Source organism: Bombina bombina, chromosome 2 (assembly GCF_027579735.1).
Source record: "Bombina bombina isolate aBomBom1 chromosome 2, aBomBom1.pri, whole genome shotgun sequence".
NCBI classification, from domain to species: Eukaryota; Metazoa; Chordata; class Amphibia; order Anura; family Bombinatoridae; genus Bombina; species Bombina bombina.
The window spans coordinates 265,265,085-265,286,705 of record NC_069500.1 but is presented as its reverse complement, the minus strand read 5'-3'; the positions used below and the strand labels follow the sequence as shown (position 1 = coordinate 265,286,705).

The 21,621-nt window shown below is 41.0% G+C and overlaps 1 protein-coding gene across 1 annotated transcript in view; it reads right to left on the bottom strand.

Moving 5' to 3' along the window:
- MAN2A1 (mannosidase alpha class 2A member 1) overlaps positions 1 to 21,621 on the bottom strand; it is a 333,289-nt gene that overhangs the window by 47,410 nt on the left and 264,258 nt on the right. Inside the window, exons 10-13 of the mRNA XM_053701535.1 lie at positions 18,503 to 18,688; positions 17,570 to 17,684; positions 14,417 to 14,484; positions 3,425 to 3,590 (exon numbers count right to left, since the gene is read on the bottom strand). Coding sequence (XP_053557510.1) covers positions 3,425 to 3,590; positions 14,417 to 14,484; positions 17,570 to 17,684; positions 18,503 to 18,688 — 535 coding nt within the window. The remainder of the gene's footprint in view (positions 1 to 3,424; positions 3,591 to 14,416; positions 14,485 to 17,569; positions 17,685 to 18,502; positions 18,689 to 21,621) is intronic.

The following is a 21,621-nucleotide window of genomic DNA, read 5'->3' as shown; positions in this document are numbered from 1 at the left end:
TTACCAGATAAATTCCTTTCTTTCCTGGCAGGGAGAGTCCACAACTTCATTCTTTACTGCCTTACTGTTGGGAATTACAACACCTTGCCACCAGGAGGAGGCAGACACCCCAGCCAAAGGCTTAAATATCCCTCCCACTTTCCCTATCCCCCAGTCATTCTGCCAAGGTAACAAGGAAAAGTAGGAGAAACATCAGGATATAAAAGGTGCCAGAAGAAATAATCTAAAATAGGAGCCGCCCATCAAAAATAAATTACGGGCGGGGTCGTCCACAACTTTATTCCTTACTGTTGGGGAAAACTATACCCAAGCTCCAGAGGACACTGAAGGAATAACGGGAGGGAACAAAAAAGAGGCGGACCCTATTCTGAGGGCACCACATCCTGCAAAACGTTTCTCCCAAAAGCTGCTTTAGTCGAAGCAAACACATCAAACTTATAAAATTTAGAAAACGTGTGTATCTGATCCATAGATGCTTTGTTCTTAAAAGCCCAGGAGGAAGCCACTGCTCTAGTGGGATGAGCCGTTAACCTCTCAGGAGGCTGTCGCCCCGCTGTCTCATAAGCTAAGCAGATGACACTCCCCAACCAGAAAGATAGGTAAGTTGTAGTAGCCTTCTGCCCCTTACAGATGACAAACAAAGAGGACGATTGTCTTAATTCCTTAGTAGCCTGTAGATAGAACTTCAAGGCACGAACCACATCTAGAGATTGTGAAGCAAGGGTTCCTTTACTGAGAAGGATTAGGACACAAGGAAGGAACAACAATTTCTTGATTAAATGTTACGATCTGACACCACCTTAGGGAGGAACCCTAATTTAGTACATATAACAACCTTATCATCATGGAAAACAAGATAAGGAGGGTCACATTGCCAATCAGAAATCTCAGAAACTCTGCACGCAGAGGCAATAGCCAGCAAAAAAAAAAAAGAACCTTCCAAGATAACAATTTAATGTCAACAGTATGCATATGCTCAAACAGAGCCTGCTGCCAAACACTAAGAACAAGATTGAGGCTCCAAGGCGGAGCCCCAGATCTAAACACAGGTCTGATCCAAGTCAGAGCCTTAACAAAGGACTGCACATCCGGAAGCTCAGCCTATCTCTTGTGCAATAACACAGACAGGGCCGATATCTGTCCCTTCAGGGAACTAGCAGATAGACACTTCTCCAGTCCATCCTGGAGAAATGATAGAATTCTGGCAACCTTAAAAGGGAACTAAACCCATTTTTCTTTCTTTCATGATTCAGATAGAGCAGGCAATTTTAAGCAACTTTCTAATTTACTCCTACTATAAATGTTTCTTTGTTCTCTTACTATCTTTATTTAAAAAGCAGGAATTTAAAGCTTAGGAGCCATCCTATTTTAGGTTCAGCACCCTGGATAGCACTTGCTTACGGTGGACACACTTAGCAAACCAATAAGCAAGCATAACCCAGGTTCTGAACCAAAAATGGGCCAGCTCTTAAGCTTTACATTCCTGCTTTTAAAATAAAGATAGCAAGAGAACAAAGAAACATTAATAATAGGAGTACATTAGAAAGTTGCTTAAAATTGCATGCTCTTTCTGAATCTTTAAAGCCAAAAATTGGATTTAGTGTCCCTTTAACCTTATGTCAGAAAAAGCCATGGTCTTCACACCAGTACAAGTCCTCCACACTTTATGGTAGATATGACGAGTAACTGGCTTACGAGCTTGAGAGTGTCGATAACACTCTCAGAAAACCCTCTCTTGGCTAAGACTAAGCATTCAATCTCCACACATTCAGCCTCAGAGAATCCAGATTTTGATGAACGAAGGGACCCTGTATCCGCAAATCTCTGCGACAAGGTAACCTCCACTGAGGAGATGAGGACATCCCCACCAGATCCGCAAACCACGTCCTTCACGGCCACGATGGAGCAATCAGTGGTGATGCGAGTCACCACACGAGGGAGAAGCGGTAATGGAGGAAAAAGAAATATGAGTCTGAACCTCCATGGTACTGATAGGGCATCTATCAGTTCCGCCTGAGGAACACTCAACCTCAACCCGTACCTGAATAGCTTGGTACTGAGGCGGGATGCCATGAGATCTATCTCCCGTGTCCACCACTCGCAGCATATCTCTGCAAACACCTCGGGTTGGAGAGACCATTCCCCTGGGATTGCCTGCTGAGGAAGTCCACTTCCCAGTTGTCCACACCCGGAATGTGGATCGCTGACAGCGTACATCTGTGAGTCTCCGCCCACTCTAGTATCAGAGATACTTCTCTCATCGCCAAGAGACTTCTCCTATAGTGAAGAAAGGCAAAGAATGACTGGGGGATAGGGGAAGTGGGAGGGATATTTAAGCCTTTGGCTGGGGTGGTCTTTGTCTCCTCCTGGTGGCCAGGTGTTTTATTTCCCAAAAGTAATTAAGTCATGGACTCTCCCTGCCTTATGGAAGGAAACCACAATTAAATCTACAAATCACAATCTCATAAGATTCCAGTATATTTATCATTTTAAAATATGCGGTGTGAAATATGACTTAATTTCTGCTGAGCCCACTTTACTGATCAATAAAACATCTGGTAATTTAAATCTCACGCTATATTCTGCTTCTACAGAATGATAGGAAATAAAATTTATATGTACATATATAATTATTATTATCGGTTATTTGCAGAGAGCCAACAGATTCCACAGAGCTATAAACATAGGCGGAGTACAACAAAACATTTAAAGGGATCAAACATGTAGAGGGCCCTACCAAGAGTCACACTGTTGTAGTCAGCTCTTAAGAAAGTGATCTACAAACTGCTGGACTCTTAGGCTTACATGCTAAAGGGGTTCAAGGGGATAGCAATGGAGGAGAGGAACTGGTATAAAGAAAGGTTAGTGTAAGTTGTATGCATCCCTGAACAGTAGAGTCTTTAGGGAGCGCTTGAAGCTTTCAAAACTAGGAGAGAGTCTTGTGGAGCGAGGCAGAGAGTCTGGAGAAGTCATGTAAACAGGAGTGTGAGGAGGTAACAAGAGAGGAGGAGAGTGGGTAGTCATGAGCAGAGGGAAGGGGACGGGAAGGAAAGTATCTTGAGACAAGGTCTGAGATATAGGGGGGGAGCAGTGAAGTTGAGGGCTTTGTATGTCAGAGCGAGAATGTTGTGTTTAATCCTAGAGGCAAGAGGAAGCCAGCAAAGGAATTGGCAGAGAGCTGCAGCAGATGAAGAGCGACGTGTAAGGAAGATGAGCCTGGAAGAGGCATTCATTATGGATTGTAAAGGAGCTAGGCGGCAGCTGGGGAGACCAGAGAGGACAGAATTGCAGTAAATGAGATGGGAAAGGATGAGAGAGTGGATTCAAATCTTAGTTGTGTCTTGTGAGGAAATATCTAATTTTATAACTATAAACATAACTATTAAACAGCAAAAACAACCAATAATTTGTAGCATTGTTATACCTGATAACTGTTCTGTGAAACTGTTGCAGCTTTGTCCCAAACAGCACTTATTTGTCCTTTTATAGATTTTCCAGCAGCATTTAGAATTTTAACTTTTGGAGAACTTACGTACACAGAAACCACAGAGAAACGCTCTTGTTCAGTAGGATTATAAATTACAAGAAACCTGAAAATATAAAATGGTTTGCTCTAAACATTAAGAATTAGAACAGTAACAAAACCATAACAAAAGGTATTCTAACTTTTTTTAACAGTTCATTTTTTTTTTTTCAAACAAGGTAGAGGTTTGTTGAGTAGATAGAAACAGATATCTTGTGCAACATAACTGCTGCTTAAAAAATACAACTTACACCCACTAGGCAAGACAAAGCGCCCTTTGAAGACCACTAGGAAAAACAAAATTTATGCTTATCTGATAAATTTCTTTCTTTTGCGATGTACCGAGTCCACGGATTCATCCTAACTTGTGGGATATTGTCCTTCCTGACAGGAAGTAGCAAAGAGCACCACAGCAGAGCTGTCTACATAGCTCCCCCCTTAACTCCACCCCCCAGTCATTCGACCGAAGGCCAAGAAAGAAAAGGAGAAACTATAAGGTGCAGAGGTGACTGAAGTTTACATAAAAAAAAAACCTGTCTTGAATAGACAGGGCGGGCCGTGGATTCGGTACATCGCAAAAGAAAGAAATTTATCAGGTAAGCATAAATTTTGTTTTCTTTTGCATGATGTACCGAGTCCACAGATTCATCCTAACTTGTGGGATACCAATACCAAAGCTTTAGGACATGGATGAAGGGAGGGACAAGACAGGAACCTAAACGGAAGGCACCACTGCTTGCAAAACCTTTCTCCCAAAAATAGCCTCCGAAGAAGCAAAAGTATCAAATTTATAAAATTTTGAAAAGGTATGAAGCGATGACCAAGTCGCAGCCTTACAAATCTGTTCAACAGAAGCATCATTTTTAAAAGCCCATGTGGAAGCTTCCGCTCTAGTAGAATGAGCTGTAATCCTTTCAGGAGGCTGCTGTCCAGCAGTCTCATAAGCCAAACGGATGATGCTTTTCAGCCAAAAGGAAAAAGAAGTCGCCGTAGCCTTTTGACCCCTACGCTTTCCAGAATAGACAACAAACAAAGAAGATGTTTGACGAAAATCTTTGGTTGTCTGCAAATAAAATTTCAAAGCACGAACCACGTCTAAGTTGTGCAACAGACGTTCCTTAGGACACAGAGAAGGAACAACAATTTCTTGATTGATATTCCTGTTAGTAACAACCTTAGGTAGGAACCCAGGCTTGGTACCCAAACCACCTTATCAGCATGGAACACAAGATAAGGAGAGTCACATTGTAATGCATATACTTCAGAAACTCTTGAGCTGACGAGATGGCAACTAGGAACAAAACTTTCCAAGATAAAAGCTTAATATCTATGGAATGCATGGGTTCAAACGGAACCCCCTGAAGAACTCTAAGAACTAAATTTAGACTCCATGGCGGAGCAATAGGCTTAAACACAGGCTTAATTCTAACTAAAGCCTGACAAAAAGCACGAACGTCTGAAACATCTGCCAGACGCTTGTGCAACAAAATAGACAGAGCAGATATCTGTCCCTTTGGGGAACTAGCTGATAATCCTTTCTCCAATCCCTCTTGGAGAAAAGACAAAATCCTAGGAATCCTGATTTTACTCCAGGAGAAGCCTTTGGATTTGCACCAAAAAAGATATTTACGCCATATCTTATGATAAATTTTCCTGGTAACAGGCTTTCGAGCCTGAATCAAGGTATTTATGACTGACTCAGAGAAACCCCACTTTGATAGAATCAAGCGTTACATCTCCAAGCAGTCAGTTGCAGAGAAATTAGATTTGGATGCTTGAATGGACCTTGAATCAGAAGGTTCTGTCTCAATGGCAGAGACCATGGTGGAAGGGATGACATGTCCACCAGGTCTGCATACCAAGTCCTGCGTGGCCACGCAGGCGCCATCAAAATCACTGATGCTCTCCTGTTTGATTCTGGCAATCAGACGTGGAAGGAGAGGGAAAGGTGGAAACACGTAAGCCAGGTTGAACGACCAGGGTACTGCTAGAGCATCTATCAGTACAGCCTGAGGATCCCTTGACCTGGAGCCGTAATGAGGAAGTTTGGCGTTCTGACGAGACGCCATCAGATCCAATTCTGGTGTGCCCCATAGCCGAACCAGCTGAGCAAACACCTCCAGATGGAGTTCCCACTCCCATGGATGAAAAGTCTGACGACTTAGAAAATCTGCCTCCCAGTTCTCTACACCTGGGATATAGATCGCTGACAGATGGCAAGAGTGAGCCTCTGTCCATTGGATTATCCTTGAGATCTCTATCATCGCTAAGGAATGCTTTGTTCCGCCCTGATGATTGATATAAGCCACAGTCGTGATGTTGTCCGACTGAAACCTGATGAATCTGGCCGAAGCCAGCTGAGGCCATGCCTGGAGAGCATTGAATATCGCTCTTAATTCCAGAATATTTATCGGTAGGAGAGCCTCCTCCCGAGTCCTCAAGCCCTGAGCTTTCAGGGAATTCCAGACTGCACCCCAGCCTAGAAGACTGGCGTCTGTCGTCACTATAACCCATTCTGGCCTGCGGAAACACATTCCCTGGGACAGATGATCCTGTGACAACCACCAAAGAAGAGAGTCTCTGGTCTCTTGATCCAGATTTATCTGAGGAGATAAATCCACATAATCCCAATTCAACTGATTGAGCATGCATAGTTGCAGTGGTCTGAGATGCAAGCGAGCAAACGGAACTATGTCCATTGCCGCTACCATTAGTCCGATTACCTCCATACACTGAGCCAATGACGGCCGAGGAATGGAATGAAGAGCTCGGCAGGTGGACGGAATCTTTGATTTCCTGACCTCCGTCAGAAATATTTTCATGTCCACCGAGTCTATCAGAGTCCCTAGAAATGAAACTCTTGTGAGGGGGGAAAGAGAACTCTTTTTTTACGTTCACTTTCCACCCGTGAGACCTTAGAAAGGCCAATACTAAGTCCGTGTGAGACTTGGCTAGTTGGAAGGACGATGCTTGAATTAGAATGTCGTCTAGATAAGGTGCCACTGCTATGCCCCGTCAGAAATGACCCTAGCACCTTCGTGAAGATTTGCGGCGCCGTGGCCAACCCGAAAGGAAGAGCCACAAACTGATAATGCTTGTCCAGAAAGGCGAACCTGAGGAACTGGTGATCTTTGTGGATAGGAATGTGCAGATACGCATCCATTAAGTCCACGGTGGTCATATATTGACCCTCCTGGATCAATGGTAAGATAGTCCGAATGGTCTCCATCTTGAAAGATGGAACTCTTAGGAATTGGTTTAGGATCTTGAGATCCTGAAGGTTCCCTCCTTTTTGGGAACTATAAACAGATTGGAGTAGAATCCCTGCCCCTGTTCTGCTTTTGGAACTGGGCAGATCACTCCCATGGTAAAAAGGTCGTCTACACAGCGTAAGAACGCCTCTCTTTTTGTCGGGTTTACAGACAATTGAGAAAGATGGAACCTCCCCCTTGGAGGGGAATCCTTGAAATCTAGAAGGTATCCCCGGGTTACAATTTTTACTGCCCAGGAATCCTGAACGTCTCTTGCCCAGGCCTGAACAAAGAGAGAGAGTCTGCCCCCTACTAGATCCGGTCCCGGATCGGGGGCTACCCCTTCATGCTGACTTAGTGGCAGCAGCAGGCTTTTTGGCCTGTTTACCCTTGTTTCAAGCCTTACTAGGTCTCCAGGTTGGCTTGAAATGAGCAAAGTTCCCCTCTTGCTTTGCAGCAGGGGAAGAGGTAGAGGGACCACTCTTGAAGTTTCGAAAGGAACGAAAATTATTTTGTTTGGTCCTTGTCTTATTTGACTTATCCTGAGGGAGGGTATGACCCTTCCCTCCAGTAATGTCTGAAATGATCTCTTTCAATGCAGGCCCGAATAGGGTCTTATCTTTGAAAAGGATGGAGAAAAGCTTAGATTTAGATGACACATCAGCTGACCAGGACTTAAGCCATAACGCTCGACTCGCTAAAATGGCAAAACCTGAATTCTTAGCCGCTAATTTAGCAAGATGAAAAGCGGCATCTGTAATAAAAGAATTAGCCAACTTAAGAGCCCTAATTCTGTCCAAAATATAATCTAGTGGGGTCTCCATCGGAAGAGCCTCTTCTAGAGCCTCAAACCAAAAGGCAGCTGCAGTGGTTACAGGAACAATGCATGTTATAGGTTGGAGAAGAAAACCTTGACGAACAAAAATTTTCTTTAGGAGACCCTCTAATTTTTTATCCATAGGATCAATGAAAGCACAACAGTCATCAATAGGTATAGTTGTACGCTTAGCCAGGGTAGAAATAGCTCCCTCCACCTTAGGGACCGTCTGCCATGAGTCCTTTATGGTGTCAGAAATGGGAAACATTTTCTTATAGACAGGAGGGGGAGAGAATGGAATACCTGGTTTACCTCACTCCTTAGTAACAATGTCCGAAATCCTCTTAGATACCGGAAACACATCAGTGTACACAGGAACCTCTAAATATTTGTCCATTTTACACAATTTCTCTGGAACTACAATAGGGTCACAATCATCCAGAACAGCTAAAACCTCCCTGAGCAATAAGCGGAGGTGCTCTAGCTTAAATTTAAATGCCGTCATATCTGAATCTGTCTGAGAGAACATCTTTCCTGAATCAGAAATCTCTCCCTCAGACAGCAAATCCCTCATCCCTACTTCAGGGCATTGTGAGGGAATATCGGATACGGCTACTAAAGCGTCAGAAGGCTCAGCATTTGTTCTTAACCCAGAGCTACTGCGCTTCCCTTGCAACCCAGGCAGCTTAGATAAAACCTCTGTGAGGGTAGTATTCATAACTGAAGCCATATCTTGCAAGGTGAAAGAATTAGACGCACTAGAAGTACTTGGCATCGCTTGTGCGGGCGTTACTGGTTGTGACACTTGGGGAGAACTAGATGACAAAACCCGATTTCCTTCTGTCTGAGAATCATCTAATGCCAAACTTTTACAAGTCAAAATATGCTGTTTGCAATTTATAGACATATCAGTACAAGTGGGACACATTCTAAGAGGGGGTTCCACAATGGCTTCTAAACAAATTGAACAATGAGTTTCCTCAGTGTCAGACATGTTTAACAGACTAGTAATAAAGCAAGCAAGCTTGGAAAACACTTTATTTAATAAAAAAAACACTATTTGCAAAAACGATACTGTGCCTTTAAGAGAAAAAAAGGCATACACAAACTGCAAAACAGGTTAAAATTGCTTCAATTTTTCTGAAATTTTAATAGTGTACCCACTAAGCTTTAGAAGGATTGAACCACAAGTTAATAAGCAATAAACCCCCAAATGAAAAAAACGGATTGAAATATGTCTAATTCCGGTTAAAAATCCCTATTAGCACCTTGCCACAGCTCTGCTGTGGCCCTACCTGCCCTTAGGAACGATAATATGGGGTTTAAAGCTTCAATTAGTCCCTCAGAAGACTCTCAGGACCTCAGGAGAAGTTGCTTGCTGCTTTTAAATGTAGGCCCCGCCCACCTCACTCGATGTTGCTGGGGCCTACACAAAACTAACAAACCCTGCCTGAAAGCCATGTGGGTTATAAACAACCCCAAAGAACCCTCAAGCAAATGTCCCATAAAACAGAAAATGTTACTCCCAGACACAAAAACGTTTGTCCCAAATTCACATAACAAACTGAGTGCCCACAAAAAATTAACCCTTTATGCAAGCTAGTAAAAACCTCTGATAACACTAGGATTACTGCTTCCCCTTCCCCTAATGGGGACACTGTCAGCCTTTCTGAGTTAACACAGTCTCTGCAGAAAATATGACTGAACATACCTCATTGCTTTATAGCAAGAAACTGTTCCTCACATTGAAGTTTTCCTGTACTCCTCGGCTTCTGTGGGAACAGCAGTGGACCTTAGTTACAAATGCTAAGATCATCATCCTCCAGGCAGAAATCTTCATCTATGTCCTGCCTGAGAGTAAATAGTACACCGGTACCATTTAAAAATAACAAACACTTGATTGAAGATAAAATAAAACTAACAGTTTAACACCTCTTCTCTTTACTCTTCCTGCTTACTTAGAGCCAGCAAAGATAATGACTGGGGGGTGGAGTTAAGGGGGGAGCTATATAGACAGCTCTGCTGTGGTGCTCTCTTTGCTACTTCCTGTCAGGAAGGACAATATCCCACAAGTTAGGATGAAACCGTGGACTCGGTACATCATGCAAAAGAAATATAATCATAAGTGTGATATTGGGCTGCATTTGTTATAGTGTGGAAGTACAAGGTTCCCAACTGGGGGGGGGGGGAGTCTACATGAGATTGGTCTTCCCTTATTTATCACTGCATCAACAGCTGCTCATGGCACGCTGCCCCCTGCTCTCATGCAATGAATCACGAAAGAGCAGAGAGGCCGTCAATCACCTGTTTAAATCAATTCAGGGAATTTTAATTGGCCACTTCTGTGTTCATTAGTTTGTTGCTTTTTAACTATTGTTGATAAATGGAGCCCATTGTCTTCTATGCCACAATCAAAAGAATTGAACGGAAATCTCTCCTAGCAAAATAAATAAAATAAGGTGTGTGTGTACAAATATCTTACACATCTGCCCTTCATTAGCCAAGCAAACCTACTTCTCTATTCACTCCTCAAACCATAAATTACTCTTCCCTACTTTTAATTCCCTCCTCTACCCACCTGCACTAGCCCCTTCTGCCTTTAGTGCTCAAGACCTGGAAGACTACTTTTAAACAAAATGCATACCAAACCAAAGCAACATCCTGACACAAGCCTGCAATCTTCCATCCCTACCCCTGGTAACCCCCTCTACCACTCTCTGCATCTTCCTCCCAGTCTCTGAGAATGAAGTGGGCTCCTCATTGTCTTCCTCAAGCCTGTCTCTCACCCTTACTTTTGCTCTTATTCACATCTTCAACCTATCCCTTTATATACTGGTTCATTCTCATCTTCTTTCAAACATGCAATGGTCCCCCTCATCTTCAAAAATAAACCCTTCCTCAACCGTTATTCTCCTACAAACTACCACACCATATTACTGCTTCCACTAGCTAGTTTTTATCCACCTAACCTGATTCCTTGTCTTACAACTCCTTGCTTGAACCCCCTCAATCTGGCTTCTGTCCCCAACATTCAAATGAGACTACCCTAACCAACGTTACAAACAAAATTATTTGTGATAAAAAAATGGCCAATACTTATATATAAATACTTATTTTAGTTGACCTCTCAGCTGCCTTTAACACCATTAACCACCTCCTTCTCTCTCAGCTATTTTTGTCTCTGACATTGCCCTCTCTTGGATCCACCCTTATCTCTCTAACCGGTCCTTTTCTGTCTCATTTGCTGGCAGCGACTCCTCTTCAATGCCTCTGCCTGTTGAAGTACCTCAAGACTCTGTCCTGGGTACTCTACTATTCTCTATTTATACTTCTTCACTGGGTAAACTTATCAACAGCTATGGCTTCAAATATCACCTCTATGCTGATAGTATTCACATCTACCTCACCACCCCTGCTCTCTCTCCTTCTGTCCTTTCTCATGTCAAAAAACGCTTACCTGGCATTTCTTCACAGATAGCCTCTCACCTCTTAAAGATTAACATGTAAAAGACTGAGCTCCTTCTAATCCCCCCCTGTAGCTCTACTACAATTTCTGACTTTTCTTTCACTGTTGGTGGCTACACTCTGTATCTGCTGTCCCACTCTGTGAGTCCCTTCACCGGCTCCCCATTTAATGCAGAATTAAAATTTAAAATTCTCACCCTGACCTACAAAGCCTTTACCAATGCTGCCCCCACACCTGTCCTTAATAATCACTAAATATACTCTAGCCCGACCCCTAAGGTCCAACAATGACCTGCTCCTTGAATCTTCTAACATCACCTCGTCCCATTCTAGACTGCAGGACTTCTCGTGTGTGGCACCAACCCACTGGAATGCACTTCCTCCTGCTGGCCGACTTTCCCCTAATCTTCACTCCTTTAAATGCTCCCTAGATATTGTTGTACAAGGAAGCCTACCACCAAACTCAGTGACAAATTAATTCTACTTACTTAATAATTGCCTTCATCTAACTCTGTACTAACATAATTATCACCCTCGTAGTCCCCACCTCCTGTTTCCCAGTCTCCTACCCTTCTAGATTCTAAGTTCTTACTGGAATAGGGTCTTCAATTTCATCCTGTGTTTGTTTGATAAGTCATCCTGTGTTTGATAATTGCTGTCCTGTCTTAAAAATATTGCATCATCATCATTGTATTTTTATCTTTTGTACCCATAGACAGCGCTGCAGATGTGTTGGCGCTTTATAAAGTATAATAATAATAATAATAATAATAATAAATACGGGGGACGGAGCGACGAGCTGAACCGGCAGGACGCATATTGGAGAAGCTCCTGTTCTATTCATGAAATATATGAGCCTTACTTAGGTTCCTAAGGAATATTTGAGATTCTTTGGTGCTCACATCTTTATTGGACATATGTGTAATGTGAAGGAGCCTTTCTGGATTACGTCTTCAGCCTATACTGTTTAGCCAAACAGTGCGACTCTGACAGGCCGCGGTGTTTTAAGCTGGCGCACATTTCAGGTAACTGGGTTACGAGTAGTCCTACTTGACTACACATTTTGCTGTAATGGATGTCGATATACGAATGTCTGACGAAGCTATATATGGGATGCTCAATGAGCACTTTGCTGGCCTGAAAAATGTAATTGCGCAGTGTTACACTAACTACCCTTCTCCACGTGCCTCCCGTGATGGAGATCGCGACTCAGAGGCACATGCTGATCAGACCGTGGAGCCCATCTTGGAAATGCAGAAAAGAAACCCAGTGAGACAGAGCCCTGTACCTCCCGTCTCTTCCCATAGTATCCCGCAGCCGCAATCCGCAGTCACCTCCGTACAAGGAAATATCCGCCTTATACCTGGATGTGGAGCAGTGGTGTGCACTGGCGCTTTGCCGATGGGGGCGGCTGGAAAGATGAGAGTGCTGTGCCCGAGAGAAACCCCAGCTGTGCCACTCGGTGTGGACACGCTGATGCTGAGAACAGACTTGTTGGCTGGTAGGGGAGAGAGACTTGATCAAATTGCTTTTGGCATTGCACCTACCTACTCGCTCATGCAGGCCGCACGGCTCCCATCATCTCTTGCTGCCCTTCTACTTGAGGACCCACTGTTCCTGGGTGTACAGCGCTGCATAACTCCCTACGCAGAATTGGACTCTGTGTATTTATGCGATGATGGCGGTGTCACTTACCACGAACCAAATCGCAACTTGACCTGGGCGCCTGTTGTTCCCAAGACGGTGAGATTTGGTGCACTGCACTTGCAGATCTTTGCCTCCGGACTGCCTGTGTCTTTTGCCGGGCCTTGGCGCCATGATTCTACTCTAGATGGGACATGCAACACCCTTCACACTCTTGGGGCTGCTAGGTTTGCTATTAAAGTAGGAGTGGGCTAAATGGCGTTTAAGGTACCTACTAACCCCCAGCTCTGGGGACATGACATTGGCAGACTCATGATAGAAAGCCCCAGGTTCTGACATGCGTTTTGTATGCTAGGAATTTTTGTTATTTACAGGGGCTATGTATAAATATGCTTTCCCCACTAATGCAGACTGTGGAGGAAGCCCCCTTTGCAATGATGCGTTACCTCTGAGGTCGCAGGCTGAACCGATCCTCCATAGCTCATGCTTTATACCTAGCACTCTAGTATTATTCATTCAGTTTTATGTTGACACACGTTGTTTGTAATATTTTAACTGCTATTATGTGCCATGTTCGATATATCGTTCCATTGTTGGCCCTGCACATTATAGGTGACACTAAATTGTTTCCCTCTTTGTATATAATTGTGTTTTTAGTTTCAGGCCCAAAAGTGGCTATAGTCCAACCTACCAGTCCTCCATTAAAAAACGTTAATCTATAAGAGGGTTCAAAAGTGGCCTACTCAAACATTAGGATGTATATATCTTTATGTAAAATGAGGTTTCTATTAGTTTGCCTATTTGTAGCTCATATGAAGTTGTGACAATGCATATATATATATATATATATATATATATATATATATATATATATATATATATATATATATATATATATATATATATATATTATTTTTACTTGTGTGGGATGAACACTGTATCTACATTTATATTTGCACACTTCCCTGCATTTTGTATTGTTTTTGCTTTTGTGTTAGTATGGCAAACTCGCTTATGCTTTGTAATTGTTTTACACACCTCAATAAAATTTATTTACAAAAAAAATAAAAATAATAATAAATACAGGCTGATTATATTTGATAGTCAGGTATGACTTTACGTAGTTTCAAATTTCAGGTATTATACCAAATATAGTGTAAGAAATGTACTTGTTGCAATATACTACATCTACCCAAGCCAGAAGGTCAGTCCCACTCTTTGTCTCTCACTAAGACCTTATTCTAATAGTGGCCTCTGCCTAGGGAGGGTCACATTCTAAGGAGTAGTTCTATGGCATCATTTCCCACTCCTTTGTTCTACAAACATGTTATTTGTTCATGCATTCCTGACCTCCACCTGTAAGTAATATATGACGCAAATATGAACTTAAATTGTTTTTGGAAAATTGAACCAGCAAGATAAGATATTTATTTACATAGATGCTAAATAATAAATATTAAAAAAGTTCATAATATTAAATTCAGCTGAAAAGTTTAGATAATGTATTATTTTATCCAACTACAGTATGGAGCTGTCGGTGAAAGTAAAAGAATCTGATTAAGAAAATACTTCATCGTATTAAAAGCTTAATTCAACAGATTTCAATGTTTTAATTTCAAAAATATGTCCCTGAGTATTTAAAATATGCAGCACAAGGATTATCAATATTTAACAGAACAAATAATTATATATGTTTGCCACAAGGCAATAACTTACTTGGGATTTGAGGTTATCTTTATGATGGTCTTTTGCGGCAATGCGTCTTGGGTTTGTTGGACGTCATCCTATAACATTGTACGTCATTTATTAGTATGCAGACACAAAATAAATACCTAGCATACAATAGGTCAGAACAAGAGTAGGTAAATGAGCTTTGACATAATCTACACTTTCATTTTTCATATTTTACGTCTCCTGTGTCAATGCAATCTGCATTAAAGAGACATTACACTATTTCAGATAGTAATATAAAATGTTAAATAATCTTGTGAATTAAAAATGTGATAAACCTTCATTAATTATTGTGTCCCCTTTTCCTTTAAAATTTAACTTGTGTGTTTTCTCAATGTTACTGAATTCCTAGCAAGTAATAGGCACCATCGTATTGGAACCTAGGTTTTCACCTTAACTGTTCCCAATTATCTTCTGCAGAAGAGATAGATAAAACAGGCAAAAACCTAGAAACCTAGATTTCAAAGTGTAAGTGCCCAAAAAATACTCTTTAAATATCTCTTTAAGCTAGTTTTAAATAGAGCAATATATATATATATATATATATATATATATATATATATATATATATATATATATATATATATATATATATATATATATATAGTGAATAGGAACCAGATCCAATGGACGGTCTCCGTTTTGCAGAGAGATCCAAGAACAGCCGGCACACAGGCGTGCCACTGGCTGCTCCGACTGTTCAAAGAACGTTTGGCTAATCATAAAACAGCCATCCGTCAGGCCATTGATAAGGGACAGTCAGAGCAGCCAGTGGCACGCCACTTTGCGGCAGCAGGACATAGTGTCTCTTCCCTGTGAGTGGTGACAGGGGTCAAGCCTTGCGGAGGATGGAAGCTCGGTGGATTTTCACCCTGGATACAGTCGCACCTCGGGACTTAATGCCAATATAGATTTTGGCTGCTGTTATAAATACAAATAAAGGCCTCTAGGGAGTCATCCTGCTCTATGTTTCTACCTACTCCTCCAGTGTATGATGCAAATATGAATATATAATTTGTTATGATATGGTTTATTTTTGCTACTGCCCACATGCCATGATACCGTACTGGGTATAGAGGGCTGTGTTATTTGTTTACCCTTGGGTTGAGGTAGCGTATTTATAACCATTACCTATATATACTAACTTATTGTTCCCTGTTTTACAATATTTAGATACCTTTTTCTGTATATATATATATATATATATGCTAATATTTTGGTCTTTGGGCTTTCACTCATGGCCCCCGTTTTTTGATCACATGAATATTGCGCCTGTCAGCTGCATATCTGTATCCACGCCCTCCCACATTACCATTGAGATCGGATGTGTTTGTTTACACTGCGTCTCCTTGGAAACCTGGTGCCCTGATGACTCTCTGCGGCGCTGTTTGCGTGATGACGTCACACCGTGTCTGTTCAGAATCAGCTGTATTGTGAAGCCCCGGTTTTTTACTATGTGCCAGAGGGTGCGGATCAGGTCTGTATGGTGATTGGTGCACACATGGGGATGGGTGGGTATTTAAGGTGTGGGTTTGTGTTTTGTTTGATACATCCGGTTTGAATACCATTGAAAAAGGCTCGTGTTAGAGCCGAAACGTCTGGTTTCTCTTTCGCATTAAAACGGATTGTTGATAAAAACATGTGTGCCGGCTGTTCTTGGATCTCTCTGCAAAACGGAGACCGTCCGTTGGATCCGGTTCCTATCCACTGTATAAATGCTTTGGCTGAGCACCAGGTGGCTGTGAAGATAAAGTGTGTGCCGTATCCTCCTGCTGTTTTATTTGGGATGCACCAAAATTTCGGCCGAAAATTGCATTTTTGGCTATTTCGGTTTTCGGTTTTTTAGCCTGTTATTTTCGGTAAAATTATTGTGTAGCATGTTTCAAATGTGATGCTAGCCTAGAGCTGCTGTTTAAGTTTATTACTTGACTTACTGTTCTACATATGAGTTTTCTAGGACTATACTTTATTTGAATAATTGTTAAAAAAAACTGTTAAATATGATTCTGTTACATAGAACTAAATGAAGAATAATACAGTATATTAATATTTATAATTGTTTTAAGTAGGGATGCACCAAAATTTTGGTCGCAGAAACATTTTGGCCGAAAATTGCATTTTTTGCCTGTTTTTTTTTTTCTTGGTAAAATTATTGTGTAGCATATTATTGTTTTAAGATATTTTTGTCCAATTTTAGTGTGTTACTTTCAATAAATGTGTGGGCTTTTTTATTGGCTCTAATTATGCAAAAAAAATAATTTGAAAAAAAAAACCATTTTCGGTATCCGTTTCGGTTTTCGGCCAAGTGCATCCCGGATTTTCGGATTCGGTCCAGAATTTCCATTTCGGTGCATTATGTATGTATATATATATATATATATATATATATATATATATATATATATAAAAATATGTGCATATAGCACTGAATAACTTTTACTAGAAGCATTTTTGCTAATGGAAGTATACTGCAAAAATGCTTTGATTTAAAATTGAAATACATATTTAAAATTTGACCTTTCTATCCCTTTAATATACAACAGTAAAGTATTTGAAATTGGCTGTGCAGATTCCTACAGGTTACATATACATTCTAATCTTTCCTTACAATGTGCGCACGTGTAGAAATTGGTATGCTGGGGTAAAGTGTGAGAGCGTAAGTTAGGTCCTTATCTGTAGGGCACAGTTACCAGTAGCATCTCCTCCTCACAGTTTCAAGTTGAAGTAACAAACTGGTATTAAATTAGAAAAGTGTCAGGAGGTTTGCAGCTGTTTTTTTGATAAACACAGAGAAAACATTTCCATGTAGTCAGGGCACCCTCCCTGCATCCTACAGGTTTAGGTTTTGTATTTCTAGAATCACTTCTAGTGAGACTGTAAAATAAGACTAAAGCTAATTTGTCAGACAAAATATAGTATTTTATTATCTTTAAATTGATGCATGTGAGAGCTACTGAAGTCCTTACTGAGGGGCTGTAGTGAAGCCCCCAACAAGCATAAAGTGTGCCTTTGACATCTTTCCTGTGTAAATCTATTCAATCTCCAGAAGATGAAAACAGTCTCTTATACAAAGAAGAGTTTTATTACTGTAATAGGCAATTTCAATATCCCCATCCAAAATTAAATAAATGAACCTACCATACTGAAGAATGGCTTAGATGGATTATAGACATATGTTTCTTTATCTTTCAAAACAAGGACATGGGCAGAATCTATGATCACTCTCTTTAGGTTCATTACAGAATGAAAAAGTCTGAAAAAAAAATAAAGATTAAGATCCATAAGTTTGTTTTTCATTTACAGGTCATGCAAGATATTGACATTAGAATGCTCTGCACGGTTTTTTGGTTTAAATATATACAATTATTTGCGTTAATCGAACACAATAAACAAAAAAGAAAGGAAAAAAAAAAGACACAGACAGAGATTGTGATTTACAGGCAGTGAAAAAAGTAGCAAACCTGAAAATAACAATTTATGTAAGAACTTACCTGATGGATATTTTAGATTACAATATTAATTATGACTATCTCCGCAGTAACCTCCAACGTGTTTATATAGTTACAGATATAATTTAAACTATCTCAGTGATAACCTCCAATATATTTGTATTATTTTTCTGTAGTTCTAATCATGCGATATCTTTTTAAAAACGGCAAATTTTATTTGTGGAGTTAAGAGGATTCAGTTTGGAAAAATAAAACATGAAAAGTGAGGCAGGATAGACTTCTTTTATATAAATTATGACATCAAATATTAACCAATTACATAACAGTAACAAATAATATTGTAAAGGGCTAAACTTATTATTTTATATAAGTGTTCTGCAGAAGCAATCATATGAAGTACTGGTGTGCAAAAGATCACTCTCTATTCAAGGGACTGCTAATGGTTACAGAAAGATGAAATCTAAATGGCAAAAATTAAACTTTTATGGGTTATTTGATAATCTGAATCTCTAACGACCTGTATAAAATACAATGCCAACATAATGTACCCTACATAAAAATGCATTGATGTAAATAATAAGAATTCTGTGGCATGCCTGCAGTGCTGAACGATAGAGCTTACCTTGTGCCATAATCAACAGCTACCCAGTCTTTTGAAGTACCAGTGATTGCATCATGATGCTGGAAAAGACCCAAATTCCTTCTAGCCTCAGTCAGCAATTTATAATGCTCTTCTGACGGAAAAGTCTTCAGCTTGTTTGATTTTTGTGTTTGTACCATTGCCAATGAATATAGGATCTCTGCAGATCTATTGAAATAAAAAGGCATAATTAGTTTTGTTTTAGCTTCATGAAGCTAAATAATTAGTTTTTCACCCCCTTTTCAATAGTCTCTCCAATTGTACTTATGGTTTGTATTTGACACTTTGTTTGTTCTTTCCTCTTTCATTCACTGGTTCTGGTGGAAAGAGTGGTGGAATTGTGTATTGCCATATACATTCACGAACACAATTTTTTTAAATATATATTCTTATTTTTTATAGAAAATAGGGTTAGTCTAAGTACAAAACTTCTGATAATTAACAGGGAGGCAGTATATATGTAACATTTTAGTGTGCATCCTTAATGTATTTAATAATGTCTTGCTACTAAAGTTGCATCAGTTGTTGCTTCAACCAGTTGAGTAGAGTGGCAAAAGTTCACTTAGTAAGAATGAACTAAATACAGTCAGAATCAAGAGCATCACAAGTGTTATATTGCAGAGTTACAGGGATGAGAATAAAGATGAGTAGATAGGTTATGTGCTGTAAGGTCTAAGCTATGTTTGAGAATGTTCACAGATAAAACATAATTTATGCTTACCTGATAAATGTATTTATTTCCGGATATGGTGAGTCCACGGAATCATCAATTACTAGTAGGAATCAATACCCAAGATAGAGGACACAGATGATAAGGGAGGGACAAGATAGGTAGACCTAAACAGAAGGCACCACTGCAAAAAGTATCAAATTTATAAAACTTTGAAAAGTATGCAAAGAGGACCAAGTTGCAGCCTTGCAAATCTGTTCCACAGAAGCTTTATTTTTAAATGCCCAGGAAAAAGAAACAGCCCCCGTGGAATGAGCAGTGATTTTCCCAGGGGGTTACTTTCCAGCAGTCTCATAGGCCAAACAAATAATACTCCTTAGCCAAAGAGAAGTAGCCGTAGCTTTCTGACCCTTGCGCTTCCCAGAAAAACAAACAAACAAAGTAGAAGACTGACAAAAGTCCTTAGTCGTCTGAAGATGAAACTTCAAAGCATGCACAACATCTAGGTTGAGCAACAAACGCTCCTTAGGAGAATAAGGATTAGGACACAAAGAAGGAACCACGATCTCCTGATTAATATTCTTGTTTGAAACAACCTTAGGTAGGAAACCTAATTTAGTACATAGAACCACCTTATCAGAATTAAAAATAAGATTAGGAGAATCGTACTGCAGAGCCGAGAGTTCCGAAACTCTACAAGCAGAAGAAATAGCAACAAGAAACAAAACCTTCCAAGATAACATCTTAATATTGAAGGAATGCATAGGTTCAAACGGAGCCAGCTGTAAAACTCTAAGAACAAGGTTAAGACTCCAGGGAGGAGTAATGGGCTTAAACACAGGCCTGATCCTAGCCAAGGCCTGACAAAAAGATTGCACGTCTGGCGCATCCGCCAAACGCTTACGCAATAAAATAGACAACGCAGAAATCTGACCTTTCAGAGTACTAACTGACAAACCCTACTCCAGACCCTCCTGGAGAAAAGATAAAATCCTAGGAATCCTAACTCTACTCCAAGAGTAGCCTCTGGATTCACACCAATACAGATATTTATGCCATATCTTATAGTAAATCTTTCTTGTCAGAGGCTTACAAGCCCGAATTATGTTCTCAATGACCGACTCTAAAAACCCACGCTTAGATAAAATCAAGCGTTCAATCTCCAAGAAGTCAGCTTCAGAGAAACAAGATTTGGATGAAGAAAAAGGACCCTGAAGTAGAAGGTCCTTCCTCAGAGGGAGTCTCCACGGAGGTAGAGACGACATTTCCACTAGATCTCCATACCAGATCCTGCGAGGCCACACTTGCGCTTTGATAATCACCGACACCCTCTCATGCTTGATCCGAGCAATGACTCTTGGCAGGAGAGTGAAGGGAGGAAATATGTAAGCTAGACTGAAATTCCAAGGGACTGCCAGAGCATCTATTAAGAAAGCCTGTGGATCCCTTGACCTCGAGCCGTACCTCAGAAGCTTGGCATTCTGTCGAGAAGGTATGAGATCCAGTTTTGGCTGCCCCCAATTGAGGATAAAACTGGAAAATACTTCCGGATGAAGTTCCCACTCCCCCGGATGAAAGGACTGTCGGCTCAGAAAATCTGCCTCCCAATTGTCCACTCCTGGGATGTGGATCGCAGAAAGACAACAGTTGTGAGACTCCGCCACTGAATTATCCGGGCCACCTCTGTCATGGCCAAGGAACTCCGAGTTCCCTCCTGGTGGTTGATGTACGCCACATTATGTTGTTCGTCTGGAACCTGATAAACCGGGCTAAGGCTAACTGAGGCCAGGCAAGTAGAGCATTGAAAATCACTCTGTTATAGAATGTTTATAGGGAGAACTGACTCCTCCTGAGTCCAAAGACCCCGAGTCTTCAATGACCCCCAAATTGCTCCACAACCTAGAAGGCTGGCATCCGTGGTCACGATCACCCAGGAAGGTCTGCGAAAGCAAGTTCCCTGGAAGAGGTGATCCTGAGACAACCACCACAGAAGAGAGTCCCTTGTCGCCTGATCCAGAACTATTTGCGGAGACAGATCTGCATAATCCCTGTTCCATTGCCTTAACATGCATAACTGCAGGAGGTCTGAGATGGAACCGAGTAAACTGAATGATATCCATGGAAGCTACCATCAGAACAATTACCTCCATACATAGAGCCAGTGACGGCCGAGGAGAAGACTGAAGGACAAGACAAGAGCCAAGATCTTTGTTTTTCTGACCTCTGTCAGAAATATCTTCATTAGTAGGGAGTCTATTATGGTACCTAAAAAAAACTACTCTTGTGGCTGGAATCAGAGAACTCTTTCCCAGATTCACCTTCCAACCGTGGGAGCAAAGAAAAGACAACAAGATCTCTGTATGAGTGCTTGTTTGTTGAAAAGACAGCGCCTGAACCAGAATGTCGCCCAGATAAGGCGCTTCTGCAATGC